This window comes from Gadus chalcogrammus, chromosome 2 (genome assembly GCF_026213295.1).
Source record: "Gadus chalcogrammus isolate NIFS_2021 chromosome 2, NIFS_Gcha_1.0, whole genome shotgun sequence".
NCBI classification, from domain to species: Eukaryota; Metazoa; Chordata; class Actinopteri; order Gadiformes; family Gadidae; genus Gadus; species Gadus chalcogrammus.
In genome coordinates, this window is record NC_079413.1 from 16496302 (window position 1) to 16515400 (window position 19099).

The 19099-nt window shown below is 49.1% G+C and overlaps 1 protein-coding gene across 1 annotated transcript in view; it reads right to left on the reverse strand.

The window, feature by feature from the left end:
- LOC130402081 (voltage-dependent T-type calcium channel subunit alpha-1I-like) overlaps nucleotides 1-19099 on the reverse strand; it is a 281069-nt gene that overhangs the window by 53318 nt on the left and 208652 nt on the right. The window contains exons 10-19 of the mRNA XM_056606183.1: nucleotides 15768-15919; nucleotides 14713-14898; nucleotides 11661-11778; nucleotides 11051-11206; nucleotides 9422-9509; nucleotides 4532-4716; nucleotides 3272-3334; nucleotides 2731-3154; nucleotides 2597-2676; nucleotides 42-142 (exon numbers count right to left, since the gene is read on the reverse strand). Of these exons, the coding sequence (XP_056462158.1) occupies nucleotides 42-142; nucleotides 2597-2676; nucleotides 2731-3154; nucleotides 3272-3334; nucleotides 4532-4716; nucleotides 9422-9509; nucleotides 11051-11206; nucleotides 11661-11778; nucleotides 14713-14898; nucleotides 15768-15919 (1553 nt within the window). The remainder of the gene's footprint in view (nucleotides 1-41; nucleotides 143-2596; nucleotides 2677-2730; nucleotides 3155-3271; nucleotides 3335-4531; nucleotides 4717-9421; nucleotides 9510-11050; nucleotides 11207-11660; nucleotides 11779-14712; nucleotides 14899-15767; nucleotides 15920-19099) is intronic.

Genomic DNA, 19099 nt, shown 5'->3' on the forward strand with positions numbered 1-19099 from the left:
CTCTAACAAGAGGGCGGAGCCAACGAGTGTGTGAGACTAACTTATTCTCCGGGGAGAAGAGGAAGACGGACCACTCCTCTCTGGTCTCACACCAGTCCGGTCTGTAGACCTCCAGCATCTTCTGCACCCGGAAACACAGACTCTGGACCAGGGACACACACGCACGCACACACACACACACACACACACACACACACACACACACACACACACACACACACACACACACACACACACACAGCAAGAGGAAGGTTTTTAGTTATCCATGAATCAAATATTAAGGCACGCCCAATCGTATACAATATGTACATTTACATTTGATAATATAACCCCTACCTGATCCTTATTGACATATATCTGTACTGTCAAACCCCTACCTGCTCCTTAATGACCTGTCTCTGTACTGTCTAACCCCTACCTGCTCCTTAATGACCTGTCTCTGTACTGTCTAACCCCTACCTGCTCCTTAATGAAATGTATCTGTACTGTCTAACCTTACCTGCTCCGTAATGACCTGTCTCTGTACTGTCTAACCCTACCTGCTCCTAAATGACATTTCTCTGTACTGTCTAACCCCTACCTGCTCCTTAATGACCTGTCTCTGTACTGTCTAACCCCTACCTGCTCCTTAATGACCTCTCTGTACTGTCTAACCCCTCCCTGCGCCTTAATGACCTGTCTCTGTATTGTCTAAACCCTACCTGCTCCTTAATGACCTGTCTGTACTGTCTAACCCTACCTGCTCCTTAATGACTTGTCTCTTTACAGTCTAACCCAGTGGTTCTCAACTTTTTTTGAGCAAACGCCCCCCTGACCTTACCCTGATCCTCTGCCCCCCCCCCCCCCCCCCCCCCAATAAAAAAATTAAAATAAACTAACAACCCCACTCACACTCGTGTTATATTGCTTAAAGTTGTCAGTGCATCGTTTTTCATTGATTTTACGTTGGTCACTAATTGCAATGAATGCCCTCTGAGTCGGTTTTGGTGCAAAAATATTAATGAATATTCATGAAATGCAATTAAACTTCCAGAGAGAGAGAGAGAGAGAGAGAGAGAGAGAGAGAGAGAGAGAGAGAGAAGAGTTGAGGAAGAAAAGGTTGGATTGAACATTCATTCAGTGCGGGCACTCCCGTGACTCCCGGCTGCCACGTCTCCCGTCGTGCCGCGGCACCCTGCGGCCCGGGCACCTTGACCTTGGGCACCGCGACGTCTTCCACGACTCCCGCCATGCCCCGTGAACGAATGAATGAATGGCCCGGGAACCACGGGCACCGCGGCCCGGGCAACGCGGACTCCACGAAAACAGATCGCATGCAGAGGCCTAATAAGGCCTATATATTTTGTATTTGAAATGCAGCGGCTTTTTCGTGGAGACTATGCTCAGAGCAGCTGGAACTGAACAAGAGGAAGGAGGAAAACGGGCTATGAAACAAAATTTGATATTTTTTTCTTGCTATCGGTCATGTTTGATTGTGTTGTGTTGGTTATTGAACTGTTAACCCGCAAACTTGGGTTATGTTTATCAGAGTTACTATAGAGATCATGACGATACCGCGCTGTATTATCTATGTTCCACTGCGCATAGACAGTAAAAAGTAGCTGAGATGGTAGAGGGGTTAGAAACCAATAAATGAAAATAGGCTATTTATTTCAGGTAGCCTATTTTTTTACAAAAAAAAAAAAATTATAATAAAAGAAAAAGTTTATAATCCCCCCCCAAAAATCGAATCACGTTCCCAGCGCCCCCCTAGGTTGTACGAACGCCCCCCAGGCCCCGTTGAGAAACCATGGTCTAACCCTACCTGCTCCTTAATGACCTGTCTCTGTACTGTCTAACCCTACCTGTTCCTTAATGAGTGTCCGCTGAGCGACTCCCGAGTAGAATATTACCAGAGTATTCCTCTGCTCTCCGGTCTGAGTGTAAACACGGTCCCTCCAGTGGGGGCCCGGTCTGTTGGAGCAGACATCTGTCCCCCCCCCCCAACCTCTACATCCTCTATCATTAATCATGTTTCCTCCCTACAGTTTACTATGCTCCCCTGCTGCAGCCTGCCCACACTCAGCTCTGCAGCCTGGAGGACCACCACGTTAACCAGGGTGGAGGTCAGTGAGCTCTGGTAAAGACACTTCTGCTCTGTTTGGACACTTTGATCCAAAGCCTGTCACCTTATGCTGAACGTCTTTGGTATTTTTCTGAGTAGATCTTCCTAATTGATCGAGTCTGTACATAATCTGACAGCACACTATGGAATCCGAAAGTATTCTTAACAACTTAACTAATTAACATTCTCCTTCATTCTCCTTCATTCTCTCTCTCCCCCCCTCTCCCTCTCTCTCCCCTCTTCCCTCTATCTCTCCCCCCTTCCCTTTCTCTCTCCCTCCCTCCCCCTCTCCCCCCCTCCCCCCCCCCCCCCCCCCCCCCCCCCCTCTCTCTCTCTCTCTCTCTCTCTCTCTCTCTCCCCCTCTCTCTCTCTCACTCCCTTCCCCCCTCTTCCCAACTCTCTGTCTCGGTCTCTCTCTCTCCCCCCCCCCCCCCCCTCTCTCCCACCTCTCCCCCCTCTCCCTCCCCCTCTCCCCTCTCTCTCTCTCCTCACGTAGTCCGTCTCGTCGTCCAGGTCCTCCTGGTCCTTCCTGCGTGTGTTGACCTGAGGGAAGACCTCCGCCATCAGCTGGGTGGAGGAGGAGGCCCCGCCCCCCCCGGCCGGCCTCAGGGGGGGGGGCTGGAGGAGCTGGGCGAGGGGGGTCTTCCCGTTACAGTCCTGGTGGTCGGAGGCCAGGGCCCCGCCCCCGGCCCCGCCCCCGATCAGCAGCCCCCCGGTGCAGCTCTTCTTGCGGGGCTGGGCGTGGAGCGGGCCGGGGGGGAGGAGCGGGAGGGGGGGGGACCGGAGGGGAAGGGGAGGGAGGCCAGGCGGGGTGGGGAGCTGCAGGAGGTGGGGGAGCTCCAGGGAGAGGGCCCGGCGGTCCCGCCGCGGCACGAAGTGTCCCGGGAGGAGCAGGGGGGGGAGGTGGAGGGGGCGGGGGGAGGAGGGGGGAGGGCCGAACTGCAGGAGGAGCGACTCCTCGTCCCGGGGCCCCCAGTGGGGGTGGTGGTGGTGGTAGTGGTGGGGGGAGGAGGCGGCGCGCGGGCCCCTCACACGGAGGCTGCCCCGCCCCTGGGCGTGGCCGTAGAGGGGGCGGGGCTCAGTGGAGGAGGGGGCGGGGGAGGAGGTTGGGGAGGGGGGGGGGGAGGGGGAGTAGGTGTTCCAGCTGGAGCGTCGCGCCCACAGTGCCTGGAGGCGGGGCTCCAGGGACCGACCCCAGTGGTGGGGGTGGTGGTACCCCCGGTCGAGATACTGGGAGATAGAGAGGGAGAGGGGGAGAGAGAGGGGGAGTGAGAGAGGGGAGAGGAGAGGGAGAGAAGGAGAGAGAGAGAGAGAGAGAGAGAGAGAGAGAGAGAGAGAGAGAGAGAGAGAGAGAGAGAGAGAGAGAGAGAGAGAGGGAGAGAGGGGGAGAGAGAGAGAGAGAAAAGGAGAGGGAGAGAGGGAAAGGGGGGAGAGAGAGAGAGGGAAAGGGGGGAGAGAGAGAGAGGGAGGGAGAAGGAGAGGGAGGGAGCCAGAGAGAGAGAGAGGGGGAGAGGGAAGAGAGGGGGAGGGAAGGAGAGGGAAGGAGAGGGAGGGAGGGAGCCAGAGAGAAAGACAGACACATATCATAATAATCATAATAAAAAAAAGACAAAAAAGGATACATTGACGCCCCGTCCACACGAAGCCGAAACAGGCGAAACCGTTACGGTTTCGATCTATCCGGTTTCGCAGTATCTCCGTAAAGACGAAGCCAAGCGAAACCGGGTAGATCTGTAGAAACGCTGTAGTACACATTCCAGGCCCATAAGGGGCGCTGCTTCTGCTACAGAAACCCTTGTTGTTGTGAGTTCTGAGACTCCGCGGGCTTAACAGTCATTGGCTAGAGGGTCGAGGGGTGGGGCGATGACGTCATGGTTTACGGTTTCAGTCGGTTTCAGGCATCCACACGAATCCAAAACGAAACCGGGTAGATTTGAAACCACCTCCGAGGGTGGTTTCAGAAGTTTGCGGTTTCGGTCAGCGGATTCGCCGGCTTCGTGTGGACGGAAGGCCGAACCGTACAAGACCTTTGCGGTTTCGCCATGAAATCGGCTTCGTGTGGACGGGGCCTGAGAGAGAGGCAGAGAGGTGTGACTGGATTAACTTGACAGTGGTAAGATTGTAACACCTATCAATGCACACACACACGCTTCATGACCTTTAGCATTACTCCATCTGAACCGTGACGGTAAACCAGTGATCTCCCATCTCCTTCCCCAATCCACCTCTCCCCTCTCCTCCCCAATCCCCCTCTCACCTCTCCTCCCCCAGTCCCCTTCTCCCCTCTCCTCCCCCCCTCCCCTCTCCTCCCCAGTACCACTCTCCTCCCCCGATCCCCCTCTCCCCTCTCCTCCCCCAGTCCCCCGCTCCCCTCTCCTCCCCAGTACCCCTCACTCCCCCCCTGCCCAGTGGCCCCGCCCCTCTCACCAGTCCCCTCTGCTCCAGGTCGCTGCGGCCCAGTGAGATGACGCTGGTCTTGCGGGCCCCCAACCAGGCCAGGGTCTCCCCGGGGTACAGGGTCTCCCCGGGGAACAGGGTTTCCCTGGGATACAGCGCCGGGACCAGGGGCAGGTCCAGGTGGCCGTTGGGGGTCAGGGTGCAGATCTTAGGGTCTGGGGGCAACCCAGGGAGAGACAGTTAGAGGGCCCTGTCTTGCATCCGGCGCAATTGACTTAATCACTGGCGCATGTGTCGTTGCTAGTTTGCAACTGGCGCAGAGCGTTCCTTTCCCTCCTGCGCCATGCGCCTGTAAATTAGGGTATGATCTTGCGCCTCAAGGGGCGGTTCGGCGTGTTCTTGCGCAAACGTTCCCTGGTGCTATTTTGCAGTTTCAGAAACCACTTGCGCCACAAACCAGGAAATACCTGGTTTAAAGTCAGTGGCGCATTGTTCAGATGCTATTTTAAGGGCGCATGCATAATGTTTCTTGTGCACCTCGCGCATACACTTTGCTTCTCTCATCTACCTAGCCACACATTCTTGGCAAATTATTTGGGAAAGAACAGCTGATTCAGCGATAATAAGTTGTACTTTTAAATCAATGCATCTGCAAACACAACGTACAGCAAACACATAGGATTGATGAGTATTTGATCGTGAGAAAACATTGTTTTACCGCGAGTGAGTGTTAAAAAGAATGAATGAAGTGTGTGTATGTGTAAAATAATGCGCGTGTGTGCGTCCATCTGTTTAAACACACGCAAACTAAACACGTAACGCATAATACAGTCCATGGTAATGTATATTAACGGGGGGACACATGCATATTAGGAACACAAGTCAATAACGATAATGCATACAATACTGATAAGCAGGGGCGGATGGTGTATAGGGGCGATTTGGGCGACACACTACCAACTGGGAGAATGAGGATTTTTTTTCTAACAAATTCTATCGCAGCAAAAGTAGTTTTCAGTGTTCTAGACATATTACCTGTCATTGTCCAATCAGAATCGTCAGAATCGTCGCGTTTCAAATGGACCCGCCTCTCTCTGGGCGAATTCATTGACGTGGAAAATCGCCCAAGGATTCTCCGTTGACTGCCATGTTAAAACTTTTTTTTTCGGAAAATTAGCCTTCAATGCATTTTCAATGGGGATTTGGGACTCGCCCTAACGTGCTTGCGTCATACGTAACTGGGCAAAGAGCGCGAAGGGATATCTTCGATCAAGTAACTTGCTAATTTCAACATGGCTGCTGATGTGTGCAATTCCGTTGCGTCTCTGAAAGAAGTTTATTTTAGTCGACGATCCAATTCAGATAAATTGGCATTAAAACAATCAGGACCTCCAAGACCAAAATTAATAAAAAAGCGGTCGCATGTCGACATTCTGTACCAGAAGCTCCAGAAGAAGGCCATTGATGCAGTCTTCATCAAAGGGGCCCTCGAGAGCTTCACAAGCAGTGTGCAGACCATTAGGTAAGATAACATTTATATTATTTGATCCATCTCAAAGCAAAGCTTTGTTATGAGAACATATGCATGAAAGGAGACTGTATTTGTTTGTTTTTTTATAATATATTGCCAGTGGTGTAATCTAGCATGCTTTACTCTGTGCTGGACATCCTGGTTAGGCGAGGCACAATGGATAGCTAAAAAAACAGTGTTTAACACTAACATTATGCATCCCTGCCCATTTAAGTGGGTATACTGAGCATGCCTTCAGTGTGTCTTGAACAACCACACATAAAAGGTTGCCCATATTATATTGATAGTTGATCGTATTTGTCTAAATGCATGCTTGACTGTATAGATTTATGAGTGGAGTTACCAACACAATAGATAAAAAAGCAGTGGACTGGATAGCTAAAAAAACAGTGTTTAATACTAACATTATGCATTCCTGCCCATTTTAAGTGGGTATGCTGACATCTTTTTACTGGATAAAGTGTGAACATGTGCATCACGTAGACTACAAACACATTATTGGTTTGTTTGCATTCAGAGACTCTGACCAGCTGCAAGAGCCATCAGGAACCGACAGACCAAGGACGGCTTTGACAGAAGAGGTGAAGCAGAGGCTGTCTGAAGAGGTCTGCGACACGATCCTAGCTCACACCAAAGTGAGGTTCTCTTTCACTGGCCACCTTGTGAGTGCTACCTTAGTACAAGGAAATATGTTTGAAAGGTACTGCCATTAATTTCCTGCTGATGCTCTGAATGCCACTGTGATGGCATATCCCACGCTGAACAAGGCAAAGCTCAAGACGGAATTGTCTCTGATCTATGAGAATCCTGAATCAATTGTGCAGCTTCAGTGTGCATATTGCTTGTAGTTCTCTGCAAACCTATGGGGGCATCATGCCTTCAGTGTGTATATTGTATATAGTTCTCTGCAAACCTATGGTGGCATCATGCCTTCAGTGTGCATATTGTATAATAGTTCTCTGCAAACCTATGGTGGCAACATGCCTTCAGTATGCATATTGTATGTAGTTCTCTGCAAACCTATGGTGGCATCATGCCTTCAGTGTGCATATAGTATGTAATTCTCTGCAAACCTATGGTGGCATCATGCCTTCAGTGTGTCTTGAACAACCACACAAAAAAGGTTGCACATATTATATTGATATTTTATCTATTTGTCTAAATGCATACTTGACTGTAGATAGATTTATGAGTGAAGTTACCAACACAATAGATTGGCCGTAACACACTCACCCCTTTAAGAATCATATTCTCACTCACTCACTCACTCTCACTCACATAGAGACAGAGAGATAATGTTAACTTGTGTATAATTCCCAATTATTATTGATGTATTTGCACTTTTAATCTTGCTTAATTCTACAAGGCAAATAAATTAAGTTTAAACTTAGTTCCCCGGCTCCATTTGTCTTTGTAAGGAAATCTTCTATTTTGTCTTTATTATTTTGTCAGAATGCACCAGAATGTTTCATTTGTATGGGAAAATCACAAAAAAATCTTAAATCTTCGAGGATGCCCCCAGACCCCCCTACAGGGCTTTGGTTTATAAACTTTCAGCCCCCCCTAAAATAAAATTCACCAGCCGCCACTGCTGATAAGAAACAATGTTTATAATGTATTGCGTATAGCATTAAATATAACCACAGTTACCGCATATCATATGTGTGTTAAGTTTTCTTTGCCGAAATTTATTTGAGGACTCAGTATTTCTGAAGTTGTGGAAGAAAACCTTATTCCATGTATGAATTAGGCCATATTATTTGGCCATAAACTGAGCCATTGAAGTTTGAAATTCATGTGCATCTGTCTCATCGGAGACTGCAGACGCGCTGTCAAAATATCAACTCGTCCGATTCAAATGCGCTCATGGCTCTTAAAGGGGATGGGAGCTGGCACTCTCATTGGTTTATTGCACGTTACGCTCAAACCACAACTCCGGGTAATTAGGCTACTTCATACCAACCCTTTTTAGATTTGCGCCGGGCGCAAGAGTAATTTTTGCGCCGGTAAAATAGCGACGTGTACCTAGAACCGCCCACAAAGCTACTTGCGCTTGGATGATAGTGTGGTTGACAGTAGTGTGGTGTGGGGGTGGATGATAGTACTGTAGTGGGGGGTTGGATGAAAGTGTATTTGACAGTAGTGTGGTTGACAGTAGTGTGGTGTGGGGGTGGATGATAGTGTGAATGATAGTAGTGTGGATGATAGTGTGGTTGATAGTAGTGTGGTTGATAGTTACGTGGTTGACAGTAGTGTGGTTGACAGTAGTTTGGTTGACACTAGTGTGGTTGACAGTAATGTGGTTGACAGTAGTGTGGTTGACAGCAGTGTGGTTGACAGTAGTGATGTTGACAGTAATGTGGTTGACAGTAGTGTGGTTGATAGTAGCGTGGTGTGGGGGTGGATGATAGTTTGGTTGACAGTAGTGTGGTTGACAGTAGTGTGGTTGATAGTAGTGTGGTGTGGGGGTGGATGATAGTGTGGTTGACAGTAGTGTGGTTGATAGTAGTGTGGTATGGGAGTGGATGATAATGTGGTTGACAGTAGTGTGGTTGATAGTAGTGTGGTCTGGGGGTGGATGATAGTGTGGTTGACAGTAGTGTGGTTGATAGTAGTGTGGTATGGGAGTGGATGATAATGTGGTTGACAGTAGTGTGGTTGATAGTAGTGTGGTCTGGGGGTGGATGATAGTGTGGATGTTAGTCGTGTTGATGATAGTGTTGTTGACAGTAGTGTGGTTGACATTAATGTGGTTGACAGTAGTTTGGTTGATAGTAGTGTGGTGTGGGGGTGGATAATAGTGTGGTTGACAGTAGAGTGGTTGATAGTAGTGTGGTCTTGGGGTGGATGATAGTGTGGTTGATAGTAGTGTTAATGATAGTGTGGTTGACAGTAGTGTGGTTGACACTAGTGTGGTTGACACTAGTGTGGTTGACAGTAGTGTGGTCTGGGGGTGGATGATCACTGAGCTCAATGCTGTGGAATAAACTTCATTGAAAGGAGCAGCAGATGTTAAGCTGAGCTGGTGACAGCAGGGTGCTAATCTAACAGCGTGTTCTCCTCATCAATATGCTGCAGGCTTGCTACTGCTATACGCCTCCTAATATATGACCCAATAACATCCCTTTAGGCATGCTTCAGAAGCATGAACCCAAGGGATTCACTTCACATTGGAGACTTTAGGAACTTTTTCTCCCAGATGGGTTTAAGTTCCTGACTGTGTCTGTCTGTGTATGTGTGTGTCTTTGTGTATGTGGGTCTGCGTGGGCGCATGAACGTGTATGTGTTCGAGTGAACGTGTGTGTTTGCAGGTGTGTGTGTGCGAGTGTGCGTGTGTCTGCAGTGTGTGTGTGTCCAAGCCCCGAGAGGACAGCTACTTTGTTCCTCACCTGACAGGCGGAGCAAGTCTTTCTTGTCGTTCTCCTCAAAGTTACAGGAGGACCTGTCGTCATCTGAGTAGGAGCGGTTGGCATCGCCCTAGGAGAGAGAGAGAGAGAGAGAGAGAGAGAGAGAGAGAGAGAGATAGAGAGTGAGAGAGTGAGGTAGGTATTTATTTATTTCATGCGTTTAACCTTTATTTAACCAAGAGAGCCCGTAGAGATTAAGCCTCTCCTTGAGGCAGCTCTCATCCTGACAGCAGAACAACAAAGCTCTCATTCAGACAGAAACATAAAGGAGACTAAAAGACTAGAAGCCAAGCAGAGGGAACTCATTTCAAAAGGCTCTCATAACCAGGTAAATTAAAGATTAATCATAAGGAATCTGCCTCTATCATTTTCATTTTGGATTTAACAAAATCATTAGGTTGAGTCTGAAGTGATTCTGAACCTTTTCCTCACTGAGGCCGCAGAACACACAAAGGGCCTTTACCATGTCCCCTAGCGGCATTATGCAGCATCACAAGAGTTAACAACCTCTACCTCCCTCCCTCAAGTTCTTACAGAGAGAGACAGAGAGATAGAGAGAGAGGGATAAAGACTGAGACAGAGAGAGAGAGAGAGAGAGAGAGAGAGAGAGAGAGAGAGAGAGAGAGAGAGATAGAGAGAGAGACAGAGACAGAGTAACAAGAAGTGTGACTAAATGATTGGGTGAATGAGCGTGAAAATGCCACCAGCAGGTCTCAATTGGGGCTGCCAGTCAGTAGATAACCGTCTTCCCCTTATTACCCCCAGAAAGCCCCCCCCCTCCCGGGAACCTCCTCTCTCCATATCCCTGAAGTCCTGGTCCTCCTCTATGCCATCGCCTCCACACCCCGCCCTCCCAGACAGAGACCGACGTTAATTAACTTTTTGCTGGGCCGTTTCCCGTTGTCATGGCAATAACTCCATTTCTACCCTTGACTTCATTTTTTCCTTTATTCAGTCGGCTCCACTCCTTCCCCACTTTTCCTCTGTACGTATTTTCATGGGTTTTCATGAATCTGGGTTTTGTATGAATCTGTGATTATAGATTCCCAGTCCGGAGGAGGCGTTATGAGTGAATGCAATCACAGAGAGGGAGTGGCAAATCAGAAAGGAAAACTCAATCTGAAAAAGATAAACTTTCAGTGTTCCTTTTTCAAAGGCAGAGGACAGACGGACAAGGTCTCCTTTTCAACCCCGCTGCAATCATCATCTAACCAGCTGACTGTGTCCTTCAACGTGATGCGTTGTAAATACAAACAACCTCTTGTCCGCTCATGGGTCATACATCTGTGAAGCAGACGCGCTAACATGCTAACCTTCTCCTAGAGATGGAATACAACAATAAACCATATACCTTCATACACTCTGGCCTCAGCATCGGGTAGTCACTGAGCGACGAGACAATAGCTCTTCAGTAAAATCAGTGGCTTTGGACAATTATCAAACTGATATCCTTTTTAATGAACTATATTAGTGATACAATAATGAAAATAAATCATACAAAACTTCCATAATGATCTCACGAATTTCCGGATTGCCATGTTTCACATAGTTACAGAGTTATGAAGACAACAGGGGAAGAGAATGTGGGCGGGGCTGTGGGCGGGGCCTCACCTCCGCTTGGAAGCCTTCCACCAAGATGGCCACCAGCAGGTTGAAGAGGACGTAGTTCCCGAAGGTCATGAGCGCCACGAAGTAGAGAGCGGCGCAGGGGGAAGTGGACGCCATGCCGTTATAAAGGACCATGTTCCAGTCCTCTTGGGTCAGGATCTGGACGCACAAACACACACGCATGCACACAAGCACACAGGCACACACACGCATGCAGACAAACACAGATAGACTCACACACGCATACACACACACACACACACACACACACACACACACACACACACACACACACACACACACACACACACACACACACACACACACACGCACGCGCACACACATGTACATGCACATACATTAAATACATTTGAAATGTGTGATATTCGTGTAAAGCTTCAAATATAAGAGAAAATGTGCTTTATGAATCCCAGATGGTACATTTGGGTACCACAGGCTTTAGGACAGTATTACTATGACCAATATGGTTGAACATCTGCATCATTCTCTCGTGGTCCTGAGAAGGTTTGGGGTTCCATTCCCTCTGGGGAGGCAGAGGGCCCTCCTACAGAGAGAGAGACCAAGGTGGTCTTCCATCAGACACGAGACTGACCTGGAAGACGGTGACGATGGCCCAGAGCAGTGAGTCGAAGTTCTTGCGGTCGGGGACGGTGTCGCCGGCCTCCGTCTTCAGGCTGAACTTACAGCCGAAGATGTGCATCCCCAGGATGCTGCAACACAGAAGCAGAGGATTAAGCCCAGGCAGCGCCCGCTGATCACACACTCTGGAGTAGATGTGTGGAGGACAATTAACATAAATATGTGTACAATTTTATACAACTCAATGATGCTCGTTAATTACCTACGACCCCCACGATACTAGTACAAATAGAACATCCTGATAAAGACATTGTCCAAAGCTTAACAATTCACCAAGTCAGGGTAAACAGACTGTACTGTATTTATACAGCGCTTTTCTAACCACTGGCCACTCAAAGCGCTGTACCATATGGCCTAACATTCACCCATTCATGCACACATTCACACACCGACGGCGGTGTCAGCCATGCAGGGCGACCGCCAGCTCGTCGGGAGCTGTCAGAGTGAGATGACTTGATCAGGGAGAAGCCGGGGATCGAACCAGCAACCTCTCCGGTTACCAGCCAACCCCGCTCTACCCCCTGAGCCACAAATTGCCCACCCAGTATTTTATTAACCATGAAACAAGTGGATTATCATGTCACAAATGATAATAATAATAATAATATTAATAATAATAATAATAATAATAATGATAATAGTAATGCATAACATTACATTATGATGATAATGCAGAGTATTTATGGTAAGATGTTTCAGGGAAAACAATCAACACAATCTTGAAGTGGAAAATAAGAGGACTCCATGTTTTACATTTGGGCATGTATTAGTTTGTATACTTACATACTTGTGTAGATACTTAGATATGCCTTTATTTTCCTTGATATGTAATTGAAATGTTTAATTGTCTCCAAATATCTAAAACATGGTGACTTATCTGTTCCCTAATCTGGGTCCCCCTCGTTTGTTCAGCCTCTCTTCAGCACATTAAATACCTCTGACCCCCCGGATCCCAAAAAAACCCAGAATGGGACTACTGAGGGCTCAGAGTAACAGTCCCCGTCTGAGAGACACCGGAGGAGCTCATAGATCAGGTGGGCAGTTTCCCTCTCCTTTGTTGCCTTACGTTCTCAATGGGAATGAGTGAACCTCCGTCTGAAAACACAGCATTGTTTGCTCTCTGCACCTAATTAAGGAGAGAGTGGAACACACACGCACACACACACACACACACACACACACACACACACACACACACACACACACACACACACACACACACACACACACACACACACACACACACACACACAGGCCCATGTATGTGTGTGCACTCTTTCCTCTGTCTCTCCACACACAATTGCTCGGGGTGTCCTGGTCATTTATCACTGCAGTACAGAGCCCATAATGGAGTCCTTTCACTGCGCCGTCAGTCTGTAGCGTGGCTATGCTACGTTAGCCTAGTTCAGCTAGCAGGGGCTGGGCTGCTACGTGCGCTCCGACTTTGAGGCCATCTGTCCCACCCAGGAAGGGGGCACACACACACACACACACACACACACACACACACACACACACACACACACACACACACACACACACACACACACACACACACACACACACACACACACACACACGCGGACACACACCAATCATTTAGAGTCATGTGGACATGCACACAGACACATATACACACATACACATGCCACATGCACACAGTCACACAGTGTATTTTTTTCTCTCTCTCTCTCTCTCTCTCTCTCTCTCTCTCTCTCTCTCTCTCTCTCTCTCTCTTCATTTCTCCTTTTGGCACACACACACACACACACACACACACACACACACACACACACACACACACACACACACACACACACACACACACACACACACACACACACACAGCTACATTTACGGGTAGATTATCCTAAATTGCTGAAATTACAAGCACTTAATTTGCAGCACACACATAACATCACAGGGCCGTTGTTGGGTGAGCCATAAACTCAAACCACATAGTTTTGTTTTAACTCTTCAATCTTACAGCCCATGCTGTCTCAGGCTTGTTTGCACCCTCTGCATATTAATGTTACACAAAACACTTTCACAACCTTCCGTCTGAGAGCCACTTCACAGCACAGTGCAGTTGTAACTTACAGCAAACTGCTGCAATCGCCCTCTTCATTTATACCTTAGAAATACAATCGGAAGGAGGACAGAGAATTTGGCGCAGATACATTTTGGGTACAGAGGTAAATAATAATAGAGAGACCATTGTTGGGTCTAACACAATACAGCAAGACAAGGACTGAATGGTTTCCAGGCTAATGCTGTTACTGGTCCCCGGCTGCCCCCCCCCGGGCCGAGCGGACCCTCTAATCTCCTCCGCCCTATCCTCCCCTGAGCTGTCCACAGCAACACTTAGAGCTGGAGTACAACCACACCCTGCCTCCAGCCAGCACATACCGTCAATAATGAAGCAATACAACGCAAAAACATAGACACACATGGACGCACAGGCTGCAGAATACATACCTGATTCCATATGCATACACACGCTCACACATACACACACACACACACACACACACACACAGACGTGCACTCGCACACACACATGAACATTTTCCTTTCACTAGCGGTACCATGCTACACCATCCACACACATCTATGCAAACGTACACACACATACACGCACCCACACACGCACACAAGCACAAGTAGACGCACACACAAACACACACATATGCTAACACACTCACACACACACACACACACACACACACACACACACACACACACACACACACACACACACACACACACACAAACACACATACTCACACACACGAAAATGTGCCATGCAGCTCTTAACTTAAGTCTGTTTTTATTTTTCCTCCACCGTGTTCCTTTCCCTCCATGGCGACCTGAAGATGAACCCTACTCTGAGTTCATCTCCTCTCTCTCCACCTGGAGATGAACCTAACTCCATGTTCATCTCCGCTCTCTCCAGGACCAACTGGAAATTATCTTACTTCAGTATTCAACCTCTCGCTGGCTACCTGAAGATGAAGATGAAGAGCATGAGGAGCATGCAGAAGGTGGCCACGTTGTCCATGGTCTTCATGAGGACCACCAGCTGGCGCCGCAGCGCCGGCATGAAGCGCACCAGCTTGATTACCCGCAGCAGACGGAAGGTCCGCAGCACCGAGAGCCCGCCGTCCGCCTGCCCGATGATCTCACACACGCTGGGGGCCAGGCCAATCAGGAGAGGAGAGGAGGGGCCAGGGCCAATCAGGAGAGGGGAGGAGGGGCCGGGGGCCAAACAGGAGAGGAGAGGAGCGGAGACGAGGATTAACATACAAACCCAAACCTTCTGAAAGACATTTGCTAATGCAGAGAGCCATAAAAGTCACAGAAGGACTAACCAATTAAAAAGGTTTCTATCATATTCAAGATTCAAGATTCAAGAAAACTTTATTTATCCCAGGGGGCAATTGAGGATACAAATTAATATATATCCATAATTTATATTATATACTATATATTATCTCAAGGCTAGCTTCTTGTGAGACACTGAGGCGGGTTAGAGAGTGATTGGGCGTTGGAGCCCAGGGGAAGCCTCTCCGGTCTGGGGCATGGGTCTCCTCCTGCTCGTCTCCCCTGGTCTCTGGTCTCTCTTTGCTCGTCGCCTCTGGTCTCTCTCTGGTCTCTAGTCTCTCTCTGCCTCGTCTCCCCTGGTCTCTAGTCTCTCTCTGGTCTCTAGTCTCTCTCTGCCTCGTCTCCCCTGGTCTCTAGTCTCTCTCTGGTCTCTAGTCTCCCTGCCTCGTCTCCTCTGGTCTCTGGTCTCTCTCTGCCTCGTCTGCTGTGTTCTCTGGTCTCTCTTTGGCCTCTAGTCTCTCTTTGGTCTCTAGTCTCACTCTGCCTCGTCGGCTGTGGTCTCTGGTCTCCCTTTGGTCTCTGGTCTCTCTTTGGCCTCTAGTTTCTCTCTGCCTCGTCTACCCTGGTCTCTGGTCTCTCTCTGCCTCATCTCGTCAGGTCTCTGGTCTCCTCTAGTCTCTGGTCTCCCCTGGTCTCTGCTCTTTCCCCTCAGGGGGTCAGAAACGACGATGCCCACCTGATGATGACAATGATGCCATCAAAGATGTTGTAGGGGTTCCTGAGGTAGTCGAAGAAGCCGAAGGCGGTGAGCTTCAGGACCATCTCCAGGGTGAACATGCTGGTGAACACGATGTTGCAGATCTCCAGCACATTTGTCAGCTCGTCCGGCTGGGAAGAACAAACTTGTTAAAAATAATTAATAATCCCTTTCTGTTCCTAGTCCGAGTATCGACCAATGTCCTTTCAGCCGTCTTTAGTTGCATGCAGGAAAAACAATCCTTATGCAGAGCATCGACCTCGGAAACCGCTGGGTATCGGTTTTATATGAGCTCGGATATCTGGATGGAAATCAGACCTAGTGTCGTCTGGAGGGTAAGGTTGGGGCTCCATGGTTCAGACTGCCCACCACCAGTCCCCTAGGGCCTGGTGGGGCCACACCGCTAACCCACCAGTCCCCTGGTGCCCGGTTCCTCAGGGTACTACCGTTCATCCACCAATCAGCCCTCCTGTCTCCCCCTGGTCAGGCTGACAGGCAGGGCCAGACCAGGGGTAGACAGGAGGGGGGGCATGCTAACTCACACACAGAGGGCCGGGGGGAGGCCTCAGACACGGACCCCGTCCTGGGGGACGAGGTAATCAAACAGAACGGTGGAAGTGGGCTCTGACCCCCGGGAACAGGAGGTGGAGGGGGATAACAGAACGCAACATGTCAGCACAACGGAGCAGCGACGAGAGGGGGGAGGCCGGGCGAGGGAGGCTCTTAGCCCGGATGGGGGAGCTCTTAGACCACAATGCAGTGGTCCGGGGAGGGGGAGGGGGGAGGGGTACAGGGGAGAGGGTTTGAGGCGTTTGAGGGGTGAGGTGAGAGGGGGGTCAGAGGGGAGAGGGGAGAGGGGTGTTGGTGAAGATGTTCTCCTTAAGATGATGATGAAGAGGAAGGTAGCAAGAGAGAGAGAGAGAGAGAGAGAGCGAGAGAGAGAGAGAGAGAGAGAGAGAGAGAGAGAGAGAGAGAGAGAGAGAGAGAGAGAGAAAAGGGGGAGAGAGAGAGAGAGAAAGAGAGAGAGAGATAGAGTTAGAGATAGAGAGAGCGAGAGACAGTGAGAGGAACTTGATCACTTGAGGATATTAAAGACAAGAGGAAATGAGGAAGCATTTAAGCACACACACACACACACACACACACACACACACACACACACACACACACACACACACACACACACAGACACACAACACACACACACACACACACGAATACACACACGTATACACACACACACACACACCAAAAGCACCCCCTCCTCCGACTGCCCCATTGTTAAATAAGATATCTCTCCCAGATGAATGTGGGGGATTTATCTGGAGACATCAGAGTAATATCAAGACAACGCAGTGAAACCCACCCCTATTCAGGAGAACCAACCAGGCTGTAGCTCACCACACCTCACCCCTCTGTCTGTCAGTCTGTCTGTGGCTCCTCTTCGCCTCGTCCCTGGAGCTCACCACACTTCACTCCGCACCCCTCACCATGCCTCACCCTCAGACTGTAGTTTACCACTCCTCACACCTCCGTCTGTCCCCAATCGTGGTATTTACCTCCTAACACCTCTCTCCCCTCTCTGTCTTCAGTCGTTCCCTGCAGTCAGTGTTTGTTCCAGTGTTTCCATGTTTTATTCACACACTTCCTGTCTCTGTCTCTCTTCCTGCTCCCTGTGGGTTGCCTCACCCGCCCCAGAGTCCAATCACTCTGGCCCGGGCCAGGTGAGGCTGCCCTAATCCACACACTCAAACTCATGATGCATCCTCGTGAGGAACTGTGACTTATGTCACCTAGGGTCCATCTTGGTTCCATCTGGGTTCCAACATTAGCTTGGTGGAGGAACTGTTGAATAGGGAACTCTTCATTCAATAGTCTTCATTCCTCCACTACCTCTCTGCTTCAGACCCACACGTACACACATACACATAACATACACACGCACAAACACACAGGTAGACACTCAAAGAAAAGAATACACACAGGTACACATAACATGGAGGAGACGTCTCCAGGCTGTCAGACTCTCTCTGGTGTTGGCACCGCCCCTGTGTGGGTTTTGGTGACACCTCTTGGTTTCAATATGAACATAAACATACACAGACATATGCACAACACAAATATGGTCCATCTAATGCATGCATGCATGCACACACAGAACCACACAGACACACATTATTTACAGGCTTTATATCTGGCATCTCCATCTCTCTCTCTCTCTCTCTCTCTCTCTCTCTCTCTCTCTCTCTCTCTCTCTCTCTCTCTCTCTCTCTCTCTCTCTCTATGTAGCTCTTGTGTGTGTCTCTCTCTCTCTCTCTCTCTCTCTCTCCGTCTCTCTCTCTTTGAAACCCATGTCTCTCTCTCTCTCTCTCTCTCTCTCTCTCTCTCTCTCTCTCTCTCTCTCTCTCCTCCCTCAATGCAGCAGCTCTTTTTTTATTTTTAGTCTTCCCAGATGAAGAGAAGGCAATGCTGTCAGAAGAGTAAGCTGGGTATGGGAGTCAGACAGACAGACAGTCAGAGAGAGAGGGGGACGGGGGAGAGTGAGAGAGAGAGAGAGAGAGAGAGAGAGAGAGAGAGAGAGAGAGAGAGAGAGAGAGAGAGAGAGAAAGAGAGAGAGAGAGAGGATTACCAGGAATATCGAGAGATGCTGGACTGCAGGGTACAGAAGAGAGGAGGGAGGAGGGGGGAGGGAGGATGAACGGAAGGACAGAGGGGAAGGAAGCAGGAAGGTAAGAAAGGAAAAAAGGAAGGAAGGAGATGGGTGTGTGTAGTCTTCAGGGACCGACAGTCAGAGGAGAGGGTTAGATGATTCGTCAGCACAGTGAGGGAGAGAGAACAGCCTGTCTGCATGTTCATTCCCCCAAACACAGCGCAACAATAGCGTCAATAGCGTCTGTGTGTGATATAGGGATGGGCCGATAGTCGATTCTATCGACTATCGACGATAGATGGATTCCATCGTCGATCGTCTCAAGTAGCCGATAAAAAGGCGATAATTATATTTTAATAAAAAAATAAATATATATATATATTTTTTTAAAGCGCTGTGGTAGCTATTTTTTCAACTTAAAAAGCCCCGCAAATTGGAATTGAAATTAACTGGCACCGGTGGAAAACATACTATGTAGCGCTGACCTTCCGTATTCACTCACTGCTGCGAGAGGAGAGGGGAGGGGCTCGAAACCTACCGGTCTGCTCGCACGGCGAAATGACATCACACCCCGCTGCACCATTTCCGGGTCACAGCTGTGGTACATGAGCTGTGTTCGAAATCATTCCCTATTCACTCACTCACTATTGCCTATAGCAGG